A 20,211-nucleotide genomic window follows, 5' to 3' on the forward strand; every position below is an offset into this window, starting at 1 on the left:
GATCTCGCATTGTGTTCTTCATCCCCGCGTGATCCGCGAACGTATCTTCGCGACCAGTATCGTGCAACTCACTCAACGGTCTCTCTTTCTCTCTCTCTGTCCTCTCCCTCTTTTCCTTTCTCCCTCCCTCCCTCTCTCCCTCCAGCGGTATTGTGCACTCCCACGGTAGATTGAGGTTTGAGAGTACAGTAGAAGATTCATATTCACGTATTTCGTATACTCGCAGTTCGTTATTTGCATTTCGTGTTTCATATTCGCGATTCCTGAAGCTCATTCACTCGCGAAGGGACGGCGCGTAATTTACATTTTTCAAGAATATAGATTTAAAGTGACTCCGAAATAAGCTCCTCAATTGTTAATTGCTGTTTGCGAGTTGAACTAAAACTGCGCTCTATTATATTAATGCAATGTGTTCCATAGATTCTTACGTCCTCGTTATTATTATATTGTGTTTATGATGCCTAGAATTTACATTTGATGCAAATTATGCAAAATATTGCGCCACAACTCAGCCAATAAACGTTTGCCGCTCGCTTTCTCTCTCCCTGCCTCTCCTCTCTCTCCTGATTATACGATATTTATTATATTCGAAGTCCATAAGTTTTGTTTCCTCATCTCATACTATTAATTTCGCCAATTCCTTGGCTCATACTTAGCAAGTTAAATACCTAGGCCTTCTTTTAGACACCCGACGATGTGGACATCACATAAACAACAAAATACAAACAGCTAATCAGTGCCTAACTCAACTGTTTCCAATAATCGACCGCTCTACCCACTATCCTCATCTATAAATAAATTTTACGCCCACTTATTTATTACCTATGCGTGTCCGATATGGGGGATGGTATCGCTGCCTCCGATCTGATAAAAATCCGAAGATTTTGAAATAAAATTCCCCGTTTTATCAAGTAGGCATTCACGATTCAGATATTTCAGCCTCGCCAATCCAAACATCTAAAATAGATTTTTGCTCCACAAATTTCTAATCCGACTATTTGATCTACTACTATTTGATCTAATAAACAATAACACAGGTAATACTACTGTCCCTCAAATCCCCAGTATCAATGCACATTCTCAGAACATGTAATAACCATACACCTCAAAATCTTTCCATTTCACATCCACTTTTTGTGGAGCGTTATCGCTGAGCTCGAAATTAATTTAAAAAAGAAAAATTTTGTCATCAAAAGATAAGCTGCAACGACGCGAAGACAATAAGAGGGACTAAACTCTATTAGGAGCAACGTGAATGGAGTGAAATCGAGCCATCTTTATGGGCGCGCTCCGGCGTATCGATCGCCGATTCTGGTAACCGTCTACGAGATCAGAGCCGAGATTACTTTCATCGTTTTATGCCCGTTACGTGCCACGTCGCTGGCTGGCTAGCTGGCTTGGCCGTGTTCTCTCGCTCTCTGCTCGGGGAAAACTTTCCTTCCACGAGGAGCGAGGACCCTTCATCCTTCTTCCTGCAGCCGGCCAATCAGCGCTTGCGGACGTACTATCGGCGACGACAATAAAAGGCGAAGAGGTGGCGGCCCCGACGGGGGTGACTCATCTTTTACGCTCGGAATGGAGAACTTCGCTGAGCCACGCGTTTCTCCTACGTGCTTAATATGACCGTCGCTAATTATAGCGCCGTTAATTCGCTCGGACAGAGGACGAACTTCGGGGATTGCTAAAGATATCGATGAACTTCAGTTTAATTCGAAATCGATGGAGTTCCGTTTAATTAACTGTTTCGAGGATAACAATCAATTCTGCCAATAGCGATTAATAAAAGTAACTCGCGTCCGATTACGATTAATCTTAAACATCAATTTCAATGGAAACCATTAAGCATACTTTTAGATATATATATATATGCATAATATTCCGTATAATATTCCGTATATTAATATTTCCGTAAATAAAACGAATGATAACAACTTGCGTTACTCACTATACTTTCAACTTGAACGTACGCGTAATTGCATTCATTTAGTTACGCGGTGCGATATGCTACGTCCATTACGGAACATAACGTATGCGGTTGTGATGGTGCATACTAATTGTTTAGATAAGCGCGAATCCCGAGCACTCATTTAGAAACACCGGAATCGGCGGCTGGTGCGAGACTCGTCGGTGCTTTTTTGCGGCTTTTTTTCACGAGGATGCGATTTGCATACGTTGCTCGCATCCTCCTGCGGTGCACTTTTTGCTTCCTTCTTCCCGAATAATTTGAAACACATTACGTAATCGAGCGTACCTTTTTCAAGGGTGAATGTTGTTGCGCGATATTATGTGTGGCGGATAAGTAAATTCGTTAGACGAAATTTGCGACTTGTTTGGATAAATCTTTAGAGAAACTTTTACTCAGTTTATATCACTTTCATCTTGACGTATGTTGTATGTAGGAAATTCATTACACTAAATAACTTCGCTTTAACAATTAGGTGGCGGTCCTTTATAGTTTTCAAGATATGTTAAAATTCAGTAATTTTTAAACTGCATGAAAAACAAACTATACAAGAAAGCGGGCTGAAGATATAACCTTGATCTTGATCTACATATACTATATAGTTAAGGTAATGATACGATCTGACTAATCTTAAAAAGTTTTTAATCGTCGCTCATTATTTGTAAAAAAATTAACGAGCATAATATTAACGAATAAAGTTGATGCAAATTAATATTAAATATGATAATTTCAGCCTTCTGCCTTACCGAGTATGAATTTCGCATTAGCTGCATATTTGCATATTTAAGTAAATGCGGAGGAGAAGTGGAGCCCTTTCCTCTGTACCCCTCCCATTCCTCTAAAAAATTCTAATCTAACTTAAACTAAATTTTAATTTTAAATTAGAAATAGGTTTGGATCAGGTTAGAAATTTTTCGGAGTGAGGGTGCAGGGAGAGCAGTGGAGTCCTTTCTGCATCCACGCATTTACTTCAGAAATAAATATACAAACAGTAATTCAGATGTCAGCTTTCAGTTCGGAAGGCAAAGACTGTATCTGGTAAGGCGTTAGGTAAAGTGTACTGAGTAGGAAACAACAGCAAAACGTAAACACTTCTTATTTCTTATTGTTTTTGTGTATATATAGTACATATATACTACGAGAAAATAGCATTCTGAGATGTTTTACAATTCTCGGTTTTAGTTTTAGTTTTAGTACATATGTATTTCGAACGTAAAATACTTTTAGAAACCATAAGAGACCGCCACCTAGTTATTAAAGCAAAGTTACTCAAGAATGAACCTTCTATAACATAGGTATATTAAGATTAAAATAATTCGAGTTGTGTAAGTTTTTCTAAAGATTTACTGAAAGTTTTAATGAAACAAGCACAAGGTTGTATAAATAAAATCGTTATGTTAACAAACCTGTCTCTTGAAATTTAATTTACAATTGTGATAACACTTGTAAAGATTTCTGAATATCAATGTTAATAACATTGCCTCATTTTTTACATGAAAAGGAAATTTTATTAAAAATCACGAGTAAAACCATTTGTGGAAAAAATTACATTAATGTAACATATAACATTATATAAAATAAAATAGCTCTTCTATATTAATATAAATTGAGATAGTAATCTAATTACTATGTCAAAAGGCGCTTGATAAAATTAATTATATCACACTTTGATCCGTAATTTGTTAATGAATAGCCGAATTTGAATTTTAAAGGACCTTCTATACTTTATCTATTTATGATTAATAAAGCGGCCGATTATAGTAATTGGGGTGCAACGCGCGCGATTACACTTTCGAGCCGCGATTTATGCCGGCAAGGTTGCATTTAGCGGGATTCGCGCGGTTATTCATTCCGCGCGCGAGTTTTTCCCGTTTTACGAGCTAACCCCGGCAAAGAATTCCGGGAAATTATTATCCGGATGCACTCGGTAGACAAGTCGGCCGGCGTAAGATAATGAGATAATAAGGAAATGAAACGAATGTCGTCGTTGTCCGACGGAAAAAGGAGGCAAAGAGAGAAAGAAAGGTATAGAGAACCATTCATTCGTCCCGGCGATCCGTTTATTTCATGCCTTAAACGCGTCGATAAATTGGAGTACGCCTATTAAATCTCCCGTTAGAGAATACCCTCGTTTATCCGAAACTCGCTCGCTTTAACGTAATTTCCCGGAATTCTTGCGGTCTTTGCCGCACGAATATCGCGAAGAATCGCGTCAATAATTTCCAAGTTTCAAATAATTGCAATAGCAGGATGAAATAATTGAAAAATGTTGTGTACTATCATGTAGAAATCCTCTCGATTTACACGATTAAAAATGAAACTATAGAAGCTTCGAAAAAAAGCATGAAAAATCGAGATGAAAGAATTTCAGAGTTATAACGCAGAAATAATCGCTGGAACTTTATTTCATTCGAAAACGGAGGCTTTAACACAGTTTTTAGAAAGTTTTATTTCACCGTTTGATGTCACAAAATCTCTTTACACGAAAGCTCATCTAAAAACAAATAAATAACGGCGTAGATACGTCTCAAATACAAGAAATACATATCGCCGGTTATTCTCGCAAAAAAGCAAGCGCTACGCCTCCTCCAAAAGTAGGACAGAAAAAGAAACGCGCGTACTTGAATATCCGTTAACGATGATTAATAAAGCAATAATACGATATGTCGCGTCTTGTCTTGTCCCGTTCTCATCTCGTCTCGTTTCGCGAAGTTTCCCCGCGAAATTGTCAGTCAGCCGGGAACGCAAATCGCGTCTCTTGCAGCGTGAAACTGTTTGTGCCGCGAGTTTCCATTTAAGTTCTACGACGGGGAGAACTCGCCTTCCCTTACCACGGAATTCCGCAGAATTGAATTTGCACGGAATAACGAAGTAACAGTTCGCGTTTCGCGAGCGATGTGCAAATACATTTGTTCCGTTCGCCGTTCCTCCTTCGTTCGACCATCCTCTCTTCATTCGTTCCTCTCTAGCCGCACTCCCGACAGCAAACCTGTCTCGCATAAAAATCGCCCGTCACCGTCCCCGCGCTGCTGCCTTCGGATTCGCTTTGTTCCCGAGCTTTCGAAGCTCTCGATTCGTCCAAGTCGCGCCGACGATCCCATCTTTTGTCGTCCACGCAATCGTCGCTGCTATACTCGTCATATGGTGAACCGCGATTCTGCACACGATAAAAATTGCGAACATTTGTAAGACGCGATTTCGGTCATCCGTTTTAAGAATTTGAAATAGCGCGGTATAAAAGATGACAGTGCTTCGTTTCGTCTACGCAAAAATCGAAATAATGCAAAGCGAAACGAGAGCTGAACGCGAATTATACGAATTTTATTATTGTTTTTATAATAATAAATAATTATTATTATGCGTAATAATTATATTTGATATTTTCTAATAATTATAACAAAAATAATAATTAATAACCTCAAAAATGCACATGCATTTCTCGAATAAATGAAAAATTATATAGTAAATTTTTTGACGAATTTAGAGATTTTTCTTCAGTGAATTTTCCGCGAAATTCTAATTAAAAAGATATCTACAACTTCGAAATATCTATCGTATATAGGGAGCGTTGTCGTATCAAATTTCCGTCGCGTGAAAATCTGCGACAACCTCGTCAGAGCCCTGAAAATATTTTCCGGCGACGATCGGTGGGGCCATCCTGTATAGAATACCGCGATAACGACGACTCACCGTGACCTGGTTCGCACAAAAGGCGTATCCGCGCGATAGCTTCGATTGCGACCGGCAGCGACGAGATCCGCCTTCTTCTCGCCGAGGACGCTCCTCCGGGACCCTGAGAGTCCTCGCAGCCTCGTCACCCATGGAAAGTGTTTTCTTTGTCATACGAGAAATGTCGTTGGCGTTAGCACTATCTGCGTATCGCTTTTCAGCCGATAAATGGATAGATATCGATTTTTTTTTATTCCCCTCCGCGTCGACGTAATGACGCGTAAACGAACGCACGTGAGACAAGTGAATGAGGCGCATAAAACGTGTGACGCATCAATTTCTCTTAGAATATTATTAATTTTACAGAAAGGTGTTTTGGAATAAAAGATTGATGGGATTTTAAAGACGAATACTTAACGGCAAACGTAACGGTAGTTATATCTCAAAGAAAACAATAAATCCAATCTCTTATTTATGATAGAACTATCTAGCTAATAAAAATTCCATCTCAAACGTAGATATTATTAAAATTAAATCACTGTAAACGTTACTACAAGATTTGTCTGATAGTTTTTTTTATACAGGGTGTCCAATTTTAAAGTTTACAGTGTTATATCGCGAACTGATAATTTTATTGAAAAATGTTTTAGACAAAAGTTGCATGGTTTGGAGAGGGAATCGATTATAGTAAAAGAAACGGAAAAAATTATTTTAAAAAATTTGATTGCATTTTGTAGACGCATTCAATTTTACAAAATTGCAAATGTAAAACCTAATATTATTATTCGATTCCTTTCATTATTCTACGTATAAAACTATGCAGGTAAAACTATTGAAAAGTGAACACTTTACGAGATATTTCATATTTTCTATTAAAAACATTTTGACAAAATTTAAAATATCTCAGAAGTTTTATTACTGTGTTTTGAAAACGTCTCGACGAGATCTACAACTTTTATCTCAAGGAAAAAATCAAGTTTCATTTAAGAAATTAGTTGCTTTTAAAATTTCTTGAAAACGATGACGTCTATATACGACATGACTCACATCTGGATCATGTGTCCCCCTCCAAATACCATGTATATCCGTGTTGCCGATATTAGCATTTTGCGAGATAACCAGCAAATATGCAACGCGCTGGAACCAATCTGCTGATGTAATTAGCGTATAACAATGTGATACCATTTACCTGACGACGCGGACGTCCTGGTTCCATTCGCGAGCCGCCGCACTCCGCCCGAAGATGACACGTTCGTGAATTTGCGAAATCACTTAATTTCCCGCGGCTAGACGCGCATTTGGGCGAACAGGCGATCAGCTTGCTCTCCGCTCCCGTACAAATTCCGTAATCGTGGCCGCAACACGGGCATAGCGTGCGCACGCTTTTGTCTCGTCTCATCATCAATGGTATAAAACAGAAGGGCCAACATCTATAAAAAGAAAAGTGTCGATGCTCGCCTCAGTTCTTCGTGTAAGACTTAATTTTAAAAAAAAGAGAGGCCTGCAGAATTTCGCAAGATTTTTAGAATACAGAATTGTAAATTTTATGAATCTAAAGCTAAAAATAAGCGTGTTTTTCTTTTTTGTTTAAAAAATTTGAAACTTGTAATATACTGAATCTATTCTTATTATGATTTTGACACTGCTTTGTGTGTACCTTTCTAGATTCTCATCCTGAAAAGTAGTTCTGAGTAAGACGCGAAATAAATCATGAATCACATGCTCAAATAGTACACAACTTTGTACATTTTAAAATAATCAGCGGATAATATCACAAGTGCCTTATTTCTTTCATTATGTCAATTAAAGGCTTATGTATAATTAAAAAAAATTCAGGGATGATAGAATTATCTCTATAAATGCACGTAGCGAAAAAATCATGTAGATGCACCGTAAATGAGATTGTTTCCTGATGGAGCTACATCGCTACATAAAATCGTGTTGCACTTCGCTAATCAGGTTTAATGAAGTGAATATATTTCATTTTGAAATACGGCATTACACACGCTTATCGGCAGTCGTCGTGATTTATGAGAGCGAGTAATTCCGCGATTTCCGTCGCGTACGAATTCAATTCGCCGAAAACGGACGCCGCCGCCGCGCCGCGACCAGAATTAAATTTAACAAAAGGGATTTACTGATTACGATTCGCGGTGATTCTCGCGCTTCAACCGTTTCGCGCTATGGCCGCGCGCGCGTTGGTCTTTTGAAAAACCCGTATATTACAGGAGAGAGACTATTCAGAGAGTATCCGCAGGTGCGCCTCGCTAATTAGCGTCGTTTTTACCGCCGCTAATAAGCGATTATCGAAAATTTGTTTTACCGCGGTATTGCTTCATCGGCGCGAATTTATGCAAAATATGGGAGATAATGGTCGCCAACGAACGTTAAAATCCCTCTTCTTTCTCCGATCGCCTTTATTTATTTAATATTAAATTATTGATTTATCATGCGCTTTCGTGATTTCGCTCAGTAAATAAATATGAATATTATTTTACACATACACGCACGTACACACTGCAATCAATGATTGATATCAAAGTTACGTAACATGCAATTTACATTGCTTTTTGCTACGTATTAACAATATCCAATCGCGGCACCCTTTTTCGCCGCTTTCGTTCCATAGTTAATTGAAATAATTTTTTAGATAACTAACCCCATTAAGCAAAATGCAGCCAATCGGGAGCTCATAAATTTCTGCTGTTTTAGTATTATCGGCACGTCCTTCACGCCACATGCCGGACAACGAATCGATTCATCGTGGTATTTCCATATTTCAACTGGAAAAATAATATGTAGCGTTAAGACTTATGCTGGCTTTATATATTCAGATCTGTAATAAACTTCTCTTCTAATTTCGTAATAACGTTCGCACAATTTTTAATTAATTTAGGATTGAATAAATCCAAAGGGGAAGGGGGGAAGGGAAATAGAATTCCCGCTTCTAATTTAATTATCTCTCTGCAATTTTTAATTTACTCAGAATTAATAAGTGCTGTTGGCTCTGGTGCAGACCTTCCGTGGAGAAAACATTGTTCGGCCGTTTCGGCGCGCGAGTTTTACCATCGGGCGCTTTCAGCGTTGGAATCCACGGGAGCAGCATGCCACTCTGCGACGGCCCGCTCCGCTTGCATTCCGTCCTTTGTGATGATTTACAAAAGCGCGCTGTTTTCTAGAAGCATAAATTCATTCGAGAGCTCGCGCGCGCGATAAACATAAGCCGGCCTGGCGCATCTCGCAGCAATGAGAACGCACGCTCGCGGGGCGTAGCGGATTAATGAACAGAATTTACGAATGCTATTTCTAATTACTGTTTTAAACGCGCGGCGCGCTCAATCGCGTTGTTTGCGGTAAACCGATTTGGACCGCCGCTACGGCCGCTGATTACAACAAAATCCGCGGTTTAATTACGGGCGTAATAAGTCATTATGGAAATCTCCATGGAGCTGATGATCGCGCGCGTAACTATATATTGAAAGCGACGATGCATATCGCGCGGATCGCGCACCAACTCTCGCGGCTTTTTCTTTTACCATGATCGTTGTATTATAGACCGAGATCGTATCTTTTTCAATGATTCAGTACATTTTAACACTGTTTCATGGTAATATATGTTTGTAGACAATCTTTTTCTCACGGAAATAACATTATTTTAATATTGCGTCTGAATTGTATATAAAATTATACTCGTGTTTCCGGGAAATATTGTATACATCAGCGAAGTACAAACAAGTCTTTGACCTTTCGACGTGTCTTTGTATTCTTGTAAACAAATTTGCAATTGTGCACATTGAACACATTTTAAATTTAGTCTTATAAATTTATTTCTCGTTTTCGAAACACGCGTTCATTAGCAGAACGTATAAATTTCAGTTGAATGGCAGTCCATTTGTTATTTAAAATATCAAGCGGGGTCTTAATTATTTACGTAGACAACAAAACCGTGTATTGATAAAGTACTTTATTAAAATGTAAAATAACAAAACGTTGCGCGTTAATTAAGCTCTCTCTTTCGCGTTGAACATAATTGCGTCTCATTGATCGATATCGAAATATATATTAGTTTCGAAACGACCGTAATGTTGAAAACTGCTTTATTCGGGAAAAGCACAATGACGTTTGTTATCGTCGATGTGTCAATAATGAACGCCCGCGGAGCGCTTTTTGTTAATTTTCCAGCTTTTCTTTCCTCGTGGCTCGCACGCGGAAGCTCGCGAGTCCTAGCTGTCGCTTTCAAATCCCCGGAGTCAGCGGACTTGCAGGGCGTCAGCTTCGCGTTTTTGTACTCGAAGCCGTAAACGTGTCCGCACAACGGACAAATCATGCTAACCCTCTTCGCGCGCTTTATCATTAACCTAATAAAGTAAAACGGCCAACATCTGTTACGAATTGTCCTGCGGTGAGAAGCTGATAGCACGATTGTGCACGAATTGCGAGCATAAGACCGATCAAGTGCAGAAATTGCGGTTCACTCAAAAGGACGTAGGGCGACAATAATCAAGAAAGAAGGGAGGAACACTTTCAAAGGAATGAAAATATTTATCTTAAAGCACCGAAGAATTTACGTTCAATTTCAATCAACTTTAGATTTCCAATTTCTTGGATTTTCTTGGAAATAATGGACTAATATATTATATCTTATTGACTATATATGTATTGATTGCGCAATAATTTCCGCGCGTGGCTCTGATTGCCTCTCTCACTATTTCCCATTTGATTTATTTAGGAGAGCCTATACTTAGTTTATTATTCTTTTTCTTGGATCAAATTCTCGGAACAGAAAGTCTCAAAGTGACGCGGAAGATTTGTTGAATAGCGGGCGCGAAATTCTTGGTTGTTCACGCGCGACCCAAAAAACCGCAAGTTCTAAATTTTGTCCGGCCGATCATGCGTGTCGTGAAAAGATCAGCAAAAAGCTATCTCTCGTTAAGGCGATAACGACGGTCGCCACGGAAGAAACGGCATTACATAGGGAGCAAAAAGTTTTATCAGATGAACGCGAGAGTTCTGTTGGAGTCTATGTTACCTTATTCAAAAGAAGTATGATAAATCATATATGAGATAAAGCAGCAGGACGACCTCCTACCTGTCAGTAATATTACGCGATATATTTACCAGAGATAATGCTTTAAATTAACGTGCGATCGATTATATTAACTGATTACTTAACGACTTAAATAAAATGATTTTCATTTAATTTTTTGTAATAAATTATTATGTAGTTAAAATATCTTTCAATAATGATTTTTTATTCTAACATTTTCTTCAAAGCTCTTCTTCTGTCAATTAAGTTAATTAAGTTAATTGATCTTTGATCCGAAAGTGTACGTACCCGAAAAGACAGAGGGGCTCCGATGTGTGAGGTCGTCAGTTTGTCGCCGCCCGTATGAAGTGTCGGCATAGCTTCCCTCTGGCATTGGGAGCAGACTTTCCTCTCGCCGTGCAATTTCCACGTGTCCACTGTGGGCGGCGAAAGCGAGTGTTAAGCCTTAAAACGCTTTCACGTTCGACCACAATCGACATCACAGATTGTCGTCGCGCTGGATAGACCGCAGACGACAAAACATTCTTCCAAGGGCCAGTTTTACTAACGTCGCTCAGCTTTAATCATGTTTCAACCGTTTTTCTACATATTGTACGATTGTATCATATGTATAAAGGAATCTTTTAAAAGAAAGGATTTAATCGCGGCTAAGAATCCAAGTCAAGACAAGTCCAGTCAGTATAATGACTGGACTTATATGAAAGTTTTAATGACGATTTTGTGATTTTTGTTAACATTATAAAAAAGTTTAGATCCTATGAATTATTTATACAGTGTGGTGTACATATTTTCTAAATGCTAAATTAATAGAGATACATAATTAAAATTAACAATAAAATATGAATGAAAATGAAAAGTAATTATACTACTAATGACAATATTTGAGAATTAAATATTAATATCGCAATAATCTTTGCTGTCTCATATGATTTGTCTCGTCCGTAATTATTAGAATCCGAATGTTACCTCGTTAATCAATGATTCTTTTCGTATTGGCCTAGTTCAGACATGGCGAGCGACCACATAAATTCAAGACGGAAATAGCTACGACGACTCACGCCAAACATAGAACTTTAGCATTTACCGTATCCGAATTGGGATATAACGCGAAAGCTCTCTCGGTTGCCGTGCGGCACGTAAGGCTTAATCGCATCGGTATCTACCGCGAAGTATAAGCGTAAACTTTCTTCGGCTCGTTCTTCTTGCTGCTACCACTATCGACTGGTGTGACTTGAGACGAAATCCGATTCGACGATATCCTAAACCCCCCGTTCTTCTGCAAAAAGTCAAAAAGAAGTAAAATAAATGTAGTCGTCGTCGTCGTCGACCGTTTCGTCTAACGTCACGTGATTCAATTTGCGAGTGCAAACATGCGAAATATTCGTGAAAAGTTCTTTTTAAACGTGACTATAGATGATCATTATTGTTTTTTTTAAATTAATTTGAAGATTATCTTGTGATAAAAAATTATACATACACAGTAAAAAACTTTGTGTTAAATTCAACACATTTCACATATTCCAAACGGTCCACTAAAATTTTTGTATTAATTTAATGTGAATATGTCAAATTATGACACAAATATTATGTCCATAATTTATCACAAAATAAAGAAAAGTTTGATGATATGTGAACGAAAATTTTATGTACAACAAACATCTATATAATATGTTAAATATAAATGAAAAACATGTTAATTTAACATTTTTGTATGTACAATAGACATCTGTATAATGTTAAATATAAATGAAAAGGATATATTTTTAATAAAACTACATTATTTTTATGTTAATCTTATGATTAAATATAAAATGTGTTATTTTGACATTTGATTTACTTAAATATGAATTTAACACAAAAAATTACATAACATAATCAAAATTAAATTAACACATAAGTATGTCACATTTTTAACACAAAAATTTTAACAAGGTTTATTTTTAACAAAAATATACACAAAACTTTTTACTGTGTAGATGAGACTTTGTGATAAAGCGATATAATATAGTTAGGTAATTAGTAACAATACATTTTTCATCAAGCTAAACTTTTGTTTGATCTTAATCTATTGCAAAAGACAAAGACTTTCCCATAAATATGAAAATTAAAAGATTTGGGGATAATTTTTTGCAAGTTATCAATGAATTACTTAATTACTTCAAATAAATTATAGATATGAAAAATTCTGCTATAAAGCTGTGTTATCATACGAATTTTCAACACTTATTGCGCGTGTAGCATTTATTTTGAGAATTATTTTGAAAATACCGAGTCACACTCTTATATAGTATATCCAGTTTAGAAACTTTATAAGTTCTCTCGACCCAAGAGACTCATGAGTTGAAGGACTGCAGGATGGACAAGAAGAAGGTCGAAGGTGGAACGCGAGACGATAAGGCTACCACAAACATGAACTAGCAGTCTCCACCTTTTTTGCGCGTAATTTCCGTAAGATCCCATCTATCAAGTTATCTATCACATCTATCAAGATATATAATTTCTCGAGCACCTCCAGGATCGAAAAACGTGGAAGTTTAAGAACCGAAATTGACCGAAATTTACGTTATAGATTCTTATCGTCACTAAAAGATAATATGACGTGAAATAGGAGATCTTAAGAGAGCAGTGTTAAGTACGTAAAATATAACATTATAAAAAAATTTTATCATAAAGAATAATTTTTAATAAAATAAAAATTAAAACATATATTTATATATACGATAACATTTTTTTATGTGTGTTTATAGCGTTGTATCAACATTTTGAGATTCCTTTATTGTTATATTTTACGTTTATCTTGATACAGAGGAATTGGAAAATATTCCTCTACGTTAGTCGAAAAAGCAAACGTTCATATACCTGATTGTTCAAACATTTGCCAACGATCTCGGGATGATATTTATGTATATGTATGAGAAGTCTGTACGTGTCTCGTTCCTCGATGCTTACTTGCTTATCACATATTGGGCGCCAGGTTGCTACATATGACTATGTTAAGAATAAACATTTGGTTACGATGAACACGAGACAAATATTACTTTCTAATAATTATTAGATAACTTTATTTTAGCTGCTCTATTTTAGCTATAATTCAATTTTCTGATATTATGAGATATTTTTTATTTGGCAAATTGAGAATTATTCGTCTCGTTGTGGCAGACGACTAACCTAATTAACCACGATTACACATTTAGCTTTTCCAGGATTAAAACAAATTAAAAAGCCATATATGAAAATTGAACCAACCTTATCCTTTATCATGTTCTTGAGAGCGTGTATTTTCGGCTTCCTACAAATCCATCGACAAACTCAAACTTTCTGACTATGATTGATGTATAGTTACATTGACAAACTGAAGGTTCGCGTGTGAGTGGCGGATCGATACCAGCGAATCGAAGTTGTTTTTCGAAAGCGACTCCATTACGTGCACGAAATTGCTTCGAACTTTTAATTTGAATCCCTCTGGAATCTGGATATTTAGTATGCAAAATAAGGAAGCTGGAGGCGAAATTAAGTACAGAAAGTGCGCATGATATACAAATTTATTATTTATAATGAATTATAATTGTAATAAATGAAAATATGTAAACAAGAAGTACAAATTGAAAGATATGTTTTCGACAATTAATTTTTTATGCGCACGTGGAACACTCACATATATTGAATAATAAAATAATAAAATAGATATTATTGTAATTAATAGTAAATATGTTACGAATCGCATGCATCATACGTCACGCGCGCTCGTGCAGTAAAGTCCTCGTAACCCGGATATTTTCGTGATGTGCGGCAGAGACTATTTTGAGTCCTGGTGAAGACTTTGTCACGTTTTACAAGTTTCTCACCGGCGCGGAAGTGCTTCGTGAAGGAAGCAATCCACGAGGTGTCGCCGAAGGAGATACGAACCGGTAGGAAAAAGGAGCTTTTCCTGAATGCGCTATGAGAGGTTGAGTCAAAAGTTTTCGCAAGCGGGAACAAAGACGCCGGTGCAAAAGCTCGTCACGGACGATGGTCTCGCATGGTCTCGCTTCCGCTTTCACTCGCTCGCGGGAGGAAACTACCGGTGGTAGTCGGGCGCTTGCTTCCGTCGAACTCTTTTCGCCATATATACGCTCTATTGAATCTTAGATAACGCCACGTATATAACTGTATAAGATTTCTCCTGGTGTTTTCTCTCCCCGGCCGACCGTAGAAATTCTCTCTTCCTCTCCCTCGTCGACTTTTAGAGCGTGCCCTTGACTTCACGGCCGGGAAAATGAAACGAATTTCCGCCATTTGCGCGAGGGTGAGAGTGAGAAAAGGGTGCTTTATAATAAGTACTTAATATCATGAAAAGTAGAGAGATGTAAGGTTAAAAGCTCATTCTCTCAAGCAAAACCTACAAAGACCTCGAATCATGAATTTTTGCACATTTTCGAGATAAATAAATATATAAAGTAAAACTATTTGAAAATAAAAAAAATATTTTTAATTTTTCTTAAATATTTCCCAAATTTTGATGGCTGAAATAAGATGATTAATTAAAAAGTAACAAGTTTCAACGAATAATAAAATATGTATATAGTTTTTCATTATTTAAAAAAATAGGAACTTACTATCTCTCTCTCTCTCTCTCTCTCTCTCTCTCTCTCTCTTTCTTTCTTCTAAATGCTTTTCGAATATCGTGGCTAATCTCTCGATTTTATCATTATCTGACGTCAAACTTGCACCGTATTCGTGTTACGTCGTGACTTGGCAATAAGAGAAAGCAGCATTATCCGTTCGGAGATATAGGACAGCCGATCATTAATCCCTTAACCGCGGTGACTGACGTCGTTGTGGTCCGTAGCGACGTAGCGATATAATGCTTGAAATATCATAGCGCATGTCTGTCTTTCGATATCGGACGGACTACAAGTCATTGAAAATTAACAGAGGTTCGACGCGAAAGCACGTAATTGAATTAGTGGCCAAGAACACGTCTCTCTCTCTCTCTCGTTCCGGTAGTGGGTCAGGAAATCAGGTCAGGTGGAGGAAGAAGAAGAAGCAGGCAGGCGGACGTGCATGGATGGAATAGTGCCAGGTGGTGGTAGAGGGACTCTTCGAGTACCGTTAACCGCGTCTGTACCGCGTCGGCCGTTTCTTTATGCGGACAGACGTGGGCATGAGAAGACACCGAACCCGCGGCGCCTCGTGGGTGAGAGACACCCACGTAGGTGATCGTAAACAAAAGCTCCGACGCGTAAAAATGTCAGCCGGAAAAAACCGCGCGGCTTATAGGCGGTCGCTAATTGAAAGACATAATGGATGGAATGATATAGACCTAAATCGTATTCATAATGGCTTTCAATCGATACAATCGAGAATGGCTAACCATAGCCACTGTCCGGATATCACACTACGCTTATACAGCGCCCGGCGAAAGGATTTCGCTTTAATCACATATTCTTTGATCAATTTGTTGAAATTTTAAGTGGAGATTTACTTGAAATTGAATTTTTGAGTCTTATCTTTTATTTGATTATCAATACTTTATAATGTTGCATTTTTCTCGATGTATATTATATATTCATTATACAAATCTTTCTTACACAAGTTCGTACTGCGAAATTTATCCAAGTACTTTAGTTAATATCCTGTACTCTTTAACTAACCATCTTATCAGATATGACGTTATTAAAGCATCGTTTGTCTTAGGGCTAGTTGTTCCAACCTGTTAATAAACTAATTAATAATTCAATCTTATGTCTATCTTTGTATAATTTGAAGGAAAGACAAAGACATATTATATGATTTAACTATTAGTTACTTTACGAACAAGTTGGAACAACCGGCCCTTAATCGCATTGTGGCACAAAGACGACAACTCGGGCCAGGCCCCGGGCATGATGCCTTCTCGATGCAAATCTTGAGAAAATACGTTCGCGTATGCCGCCCAGGGCGTCATTGTCGACTGGGAATGTCGTGCGTGGGGTTGCGACCCAAGATCCGTCGTGATCCGATCTGAGAGAAGCTTCGCCGAGCTGAAATGTATTTTTGCATATACGCTCGCTACATCGTGGAGGATATCAGGGGATCCTTGATGCGTCGGTTTACGGTTAAGCTCAAGCTCGTACATCATTGAGTCTCCATTTAGCGGTAATACGATTTTTATAGGAAGAGTTGTTACATTTTAAGATTTTCTAAATTATATATTGATATATGAGTTTTTTTTATGAAAAAAAGTTATGCAAGAGAATATTAATTTATATGTAACAATAATTAATTCAATAGGAAAAATAATATTTGTTTATCATACCTATTATGAGAAAATCGAAGAATACACACACACACACACACACACACACACACACAGTGGGATAAACACCTACCCAGTTAGATAGATATAATTATAAGTTAAATAGATAACTTTAATTTCAGCATTGTTTACGCTTTTATGCATGATCAGACAATTCGTTATAAGAAGAATTTTTTATAGTATTTAGCGTTTATATTTTTATATTTAAATTGTATATGTATACTTTTATCCAATCTCGAGATAAACGTTTATTTTGAGATGCGGAATTTAATATCGAGATTTTTATAGCAAGTCGACGTAGCTAACGATGCGAATATTTTGTTTCTTGTTATATAGGTCTTTATATTCTCTCACGCCAATCTTCTGTAGCTCGACAAAGGAAAATTTATCGTAATTAGTCTCTCCTGCCCAGCCTCGTCGATAAACGAAAGAAATATCCCGCGCGCGCCTTACTCCCAATAAATATCACCGATAAAATGCCGATAATCTCGAGTCAATTACTCGTGAAAGATACTTTGCTTCATTTACAATGAATCACGTGTTATACACACCCTTTATATATACTCCGCCACGTGGTTTCGAGATCCGGCGGATGCATTTCGCAGGCGGATGTATGGGCCGTATACCGCGATAGTGTCAAGTTACTGCGAGAGGAGAGAAAGGTATACATATAAGCAACGTGTTCAAGTTTCTTTAAAAACATTTTCTACAAAGTTATTATTCTATTATTCCCCATTACGAATATGTTAAATCAGATGCTTCGTAGAAATTGTTAGATGCATTTCTTGTTAGATGCAAGCTTTTTTAAAGCTTGTATTTTTCTTAGAACAAAAGCGATTTAAAAACTTTGAATTGGATAAAATTTAATTTTATATTAATGTCACAAATTTAAATTTTCTATAATGTAAATTTTGTTAATCGGACGAGAAGTATATTACTACATTTTTTGTTAGTGAGAAAGGAGCTTTGTGTGTCGCGATGCACTCTCAAGGCTCTAGTAATCCGCTCCGGAAAAATCAGGATAATTGCAGCCCCACGTCTAACAATAAGATAGAGGCAGGCATTGCAGCCAGCCAGCGTGGCTTGGCCAAAGCCACCATGAATTAGCGTACATACGATTGTGCCGCGCGCAAAAAGCGGTTGCACATCCAGTTGTGGATGTAATTGCGGCAGCGTGCACGACCGCGCGCGCGGTGTTTTGCCCAGTTTAGATAATTGTGGTAACAGGAGGTTAACGTGTCCTCAGTTTAAAACTTCCTTTTTCTTCTCTCTCTCTCTCTCTCTCTCTCTCTCTCTCTCTCTCTCTCTCTCTCTCTCTCTCTGGGAGGGGGAATTAAGTGAGCAATTAAGAAATATACCTACTCCACCTGCCGTTCTCGATCGACACCTCGTGAAGTCTCGTGTTGGAGGAACTTGGCGCATTGCTTAGTTCATCAGTCATTATCAGTCATTTTTCGAATACCATAGTTCGAGTTTTTCACGGAACTCAATAAAGTTCTTTTTTATTTTACAGTTTATACTGGAAAGCCCCAGCATTCCATTATCGCAACTCGACTACGTTGTCAACGCAAAATGGCTTATCTCGTCGGCTTACCAATGACAGATATTATTATCGCTTATCGCGTCGGTAGAGGCAGACGCTTAAGCTGGGGGTGATACCATTAGGACTACCTTGTGACTTCTTATCGCACGAACGCCAGCAACTTAGTCATCTTCATCGTTTACGTGTGTTGCCACCACCCTTTTGACACTCAATCTCGAGTTCGAAATTATTAACACACTTAAGGTATAAAATTAGCAAAGTACTTTTAAGCAAAATATCACTATAATTGATTAACATAAATTTTATGACAAGAAAAATAAGTATAAATATTACTCAATGAGATAAAAGACAACCGTCATACCATAATTATCCAATAATTGTAATAACAATTATAAAAATAATAACGATAATGGTTCATAAAACAATTAAAATGATGATATTAAAGTTGCTGCAATGATAACGACACAGCATCTCGCGCGAAAGTAACAACAGCTCTTCGAGATATCTTACACGTAGAAACGCGTATAAACGAGGAAAATGGTGCGTTTTAATATGCATAAAAATGCGGCTTAAGGAAAACGCCCGGAGCAGAATGCTGCTTGCTGGACGACAAAGCATCGTGGAAGACGATGCGCGCGGAACAGGCGCGAGAAATATTACGGTACCGAGAGCGTGCACGCGCCGCGTCGTATATCTATAATAATCATTCCCCATTCAAGGCGAACGTTTCATTCGCGTGGATGCGGCACGCTCGCGCCGCAAATTGCGATAGAAGATGTGCGTGGTTGCAACGGCGACGGCGACGGCGACGACGACGACGACGACGACGACGACGACGACGACGACGACAACTCCCATAATCAACGCTCGCTCTCGCGCTCGCGCAACGACATACTTTCCAGCTTTCTTCTTCGTTTCTTCTTATCCGATCTCTCTCAGTGGGGTACTGCCCGACACTCGCAACGCCGCGCCGCTGTAACTAACAACGAGGCCGCGTCATGTATCATCTCGCCGCGTTAAAGCTGCCAGAACGAGTGTGTGTGTGTGCGCGCGCGCGCGCGCTTGGAAACGGATAGCAGAACGTGTTGCAGCAGCGGCACCACACATTGTAGACGACACAATTGCATTTTTCCGCGGTGTAATTTACCGGGAGATGCGCGATATTATTAGTCTTCCGAAGTGAAAGCGATTTTGCTTGCAGTTTTATCATTCGGTCTTTGAAGAATACGTTTTAGTGCGCGACAAAGTAAAAACGGAGTAAAATATATTTATCTTTGAGGAGAAAAAATTAAATATTAAAATTAATACTAGAATTTGATATATTCAACTATGTTTTATTTTAATAATGATGTGTTGTACAATATGTAATTCCGAAATACACACGTATATGAACTGTTAGTTACTATACTATAAAAAATATGTATTTTTTTTTATTCTATTTTATATCAAGATTTTTCTCCGAAATTTCGCAATTTTCTCAAGAGACACTTTCTAACGAAATTTTCTAACGATATTTCGAAAACTCATGCCCCGCACATCGATCAATCTCGCGATTCTGCCAAATATCGCTCAAAAGTCTCCGCTCAACATGAAGAAAAATTTGATACAAAATGCAGCAGTTTATACGAGCTTTTGAGCAAAAGACGCGAAATCAATTCGTTGTAGGGATAGGAAAGAGAGAGAGAGAGAGAGAGAGAGAGAGGACCTGACCG

At 38.0% G+C, this 20,211-nt stretch overlaps 2 protein-coding genes across 3 annotated transcripts in view; one reads left to right on the forward strand and one right to left on the reverse strand.

Moving 5' to 3' along the window:
* Positions 1–4,928: 4,928 nt before the first annotated feature.
* On the reverse strand, positions 4,929–13,940 carry LOC139773609 (uncharacterized). Its single transcript, XM_071708160.1, is given in 7 exon segments — positions 4,929–5,120; positions 9,711–10,014; positions 10,968–10,981; positions 10,983–11,101; positions 11,853–11,966; positions 13,553–13,667; positions 13,926–13,940. Coding segments are annotated over 7 exon segments (873 nt in total).
* Positions 13,941–18,453: 4,513 nt separating this feature from the next.
* Positions 18,454–20,211, forward strand: part of Twin (CCR4-NOT transcription complex subunit 6-like twin) — a 152,176-nt gene continuing 150,418 nt past the window's right edge. For both annotated transcript variants that reach the window (XM_071708169.1, XM_071708170.1), the window contains exon 1: positions 18,454–18,742. The gene's annotated coding sequence lies outside the window, so the exon portion shown is untranslated. The remainder of the gene's footprint in view (positions 18,743–20,211) is intronic.

The sequence above is a fragment of the Temnothorax nylanderi genome, unplaced genomic scaffold (genome assembly GCF_030848795.1).
Source record: "Temnothorax nylanderi isolate EJ_2023f unplaced genomic scaffold, tnyl_v1.0 TNYL_tig0065_pilon, whole genome shotgun sequence".
NCBI lineage: Eukaryota > Metazoa > Arthropoda > Insecta > Hymenoptera > Formicidae > Temnothorax > Temnothorax nylanderi.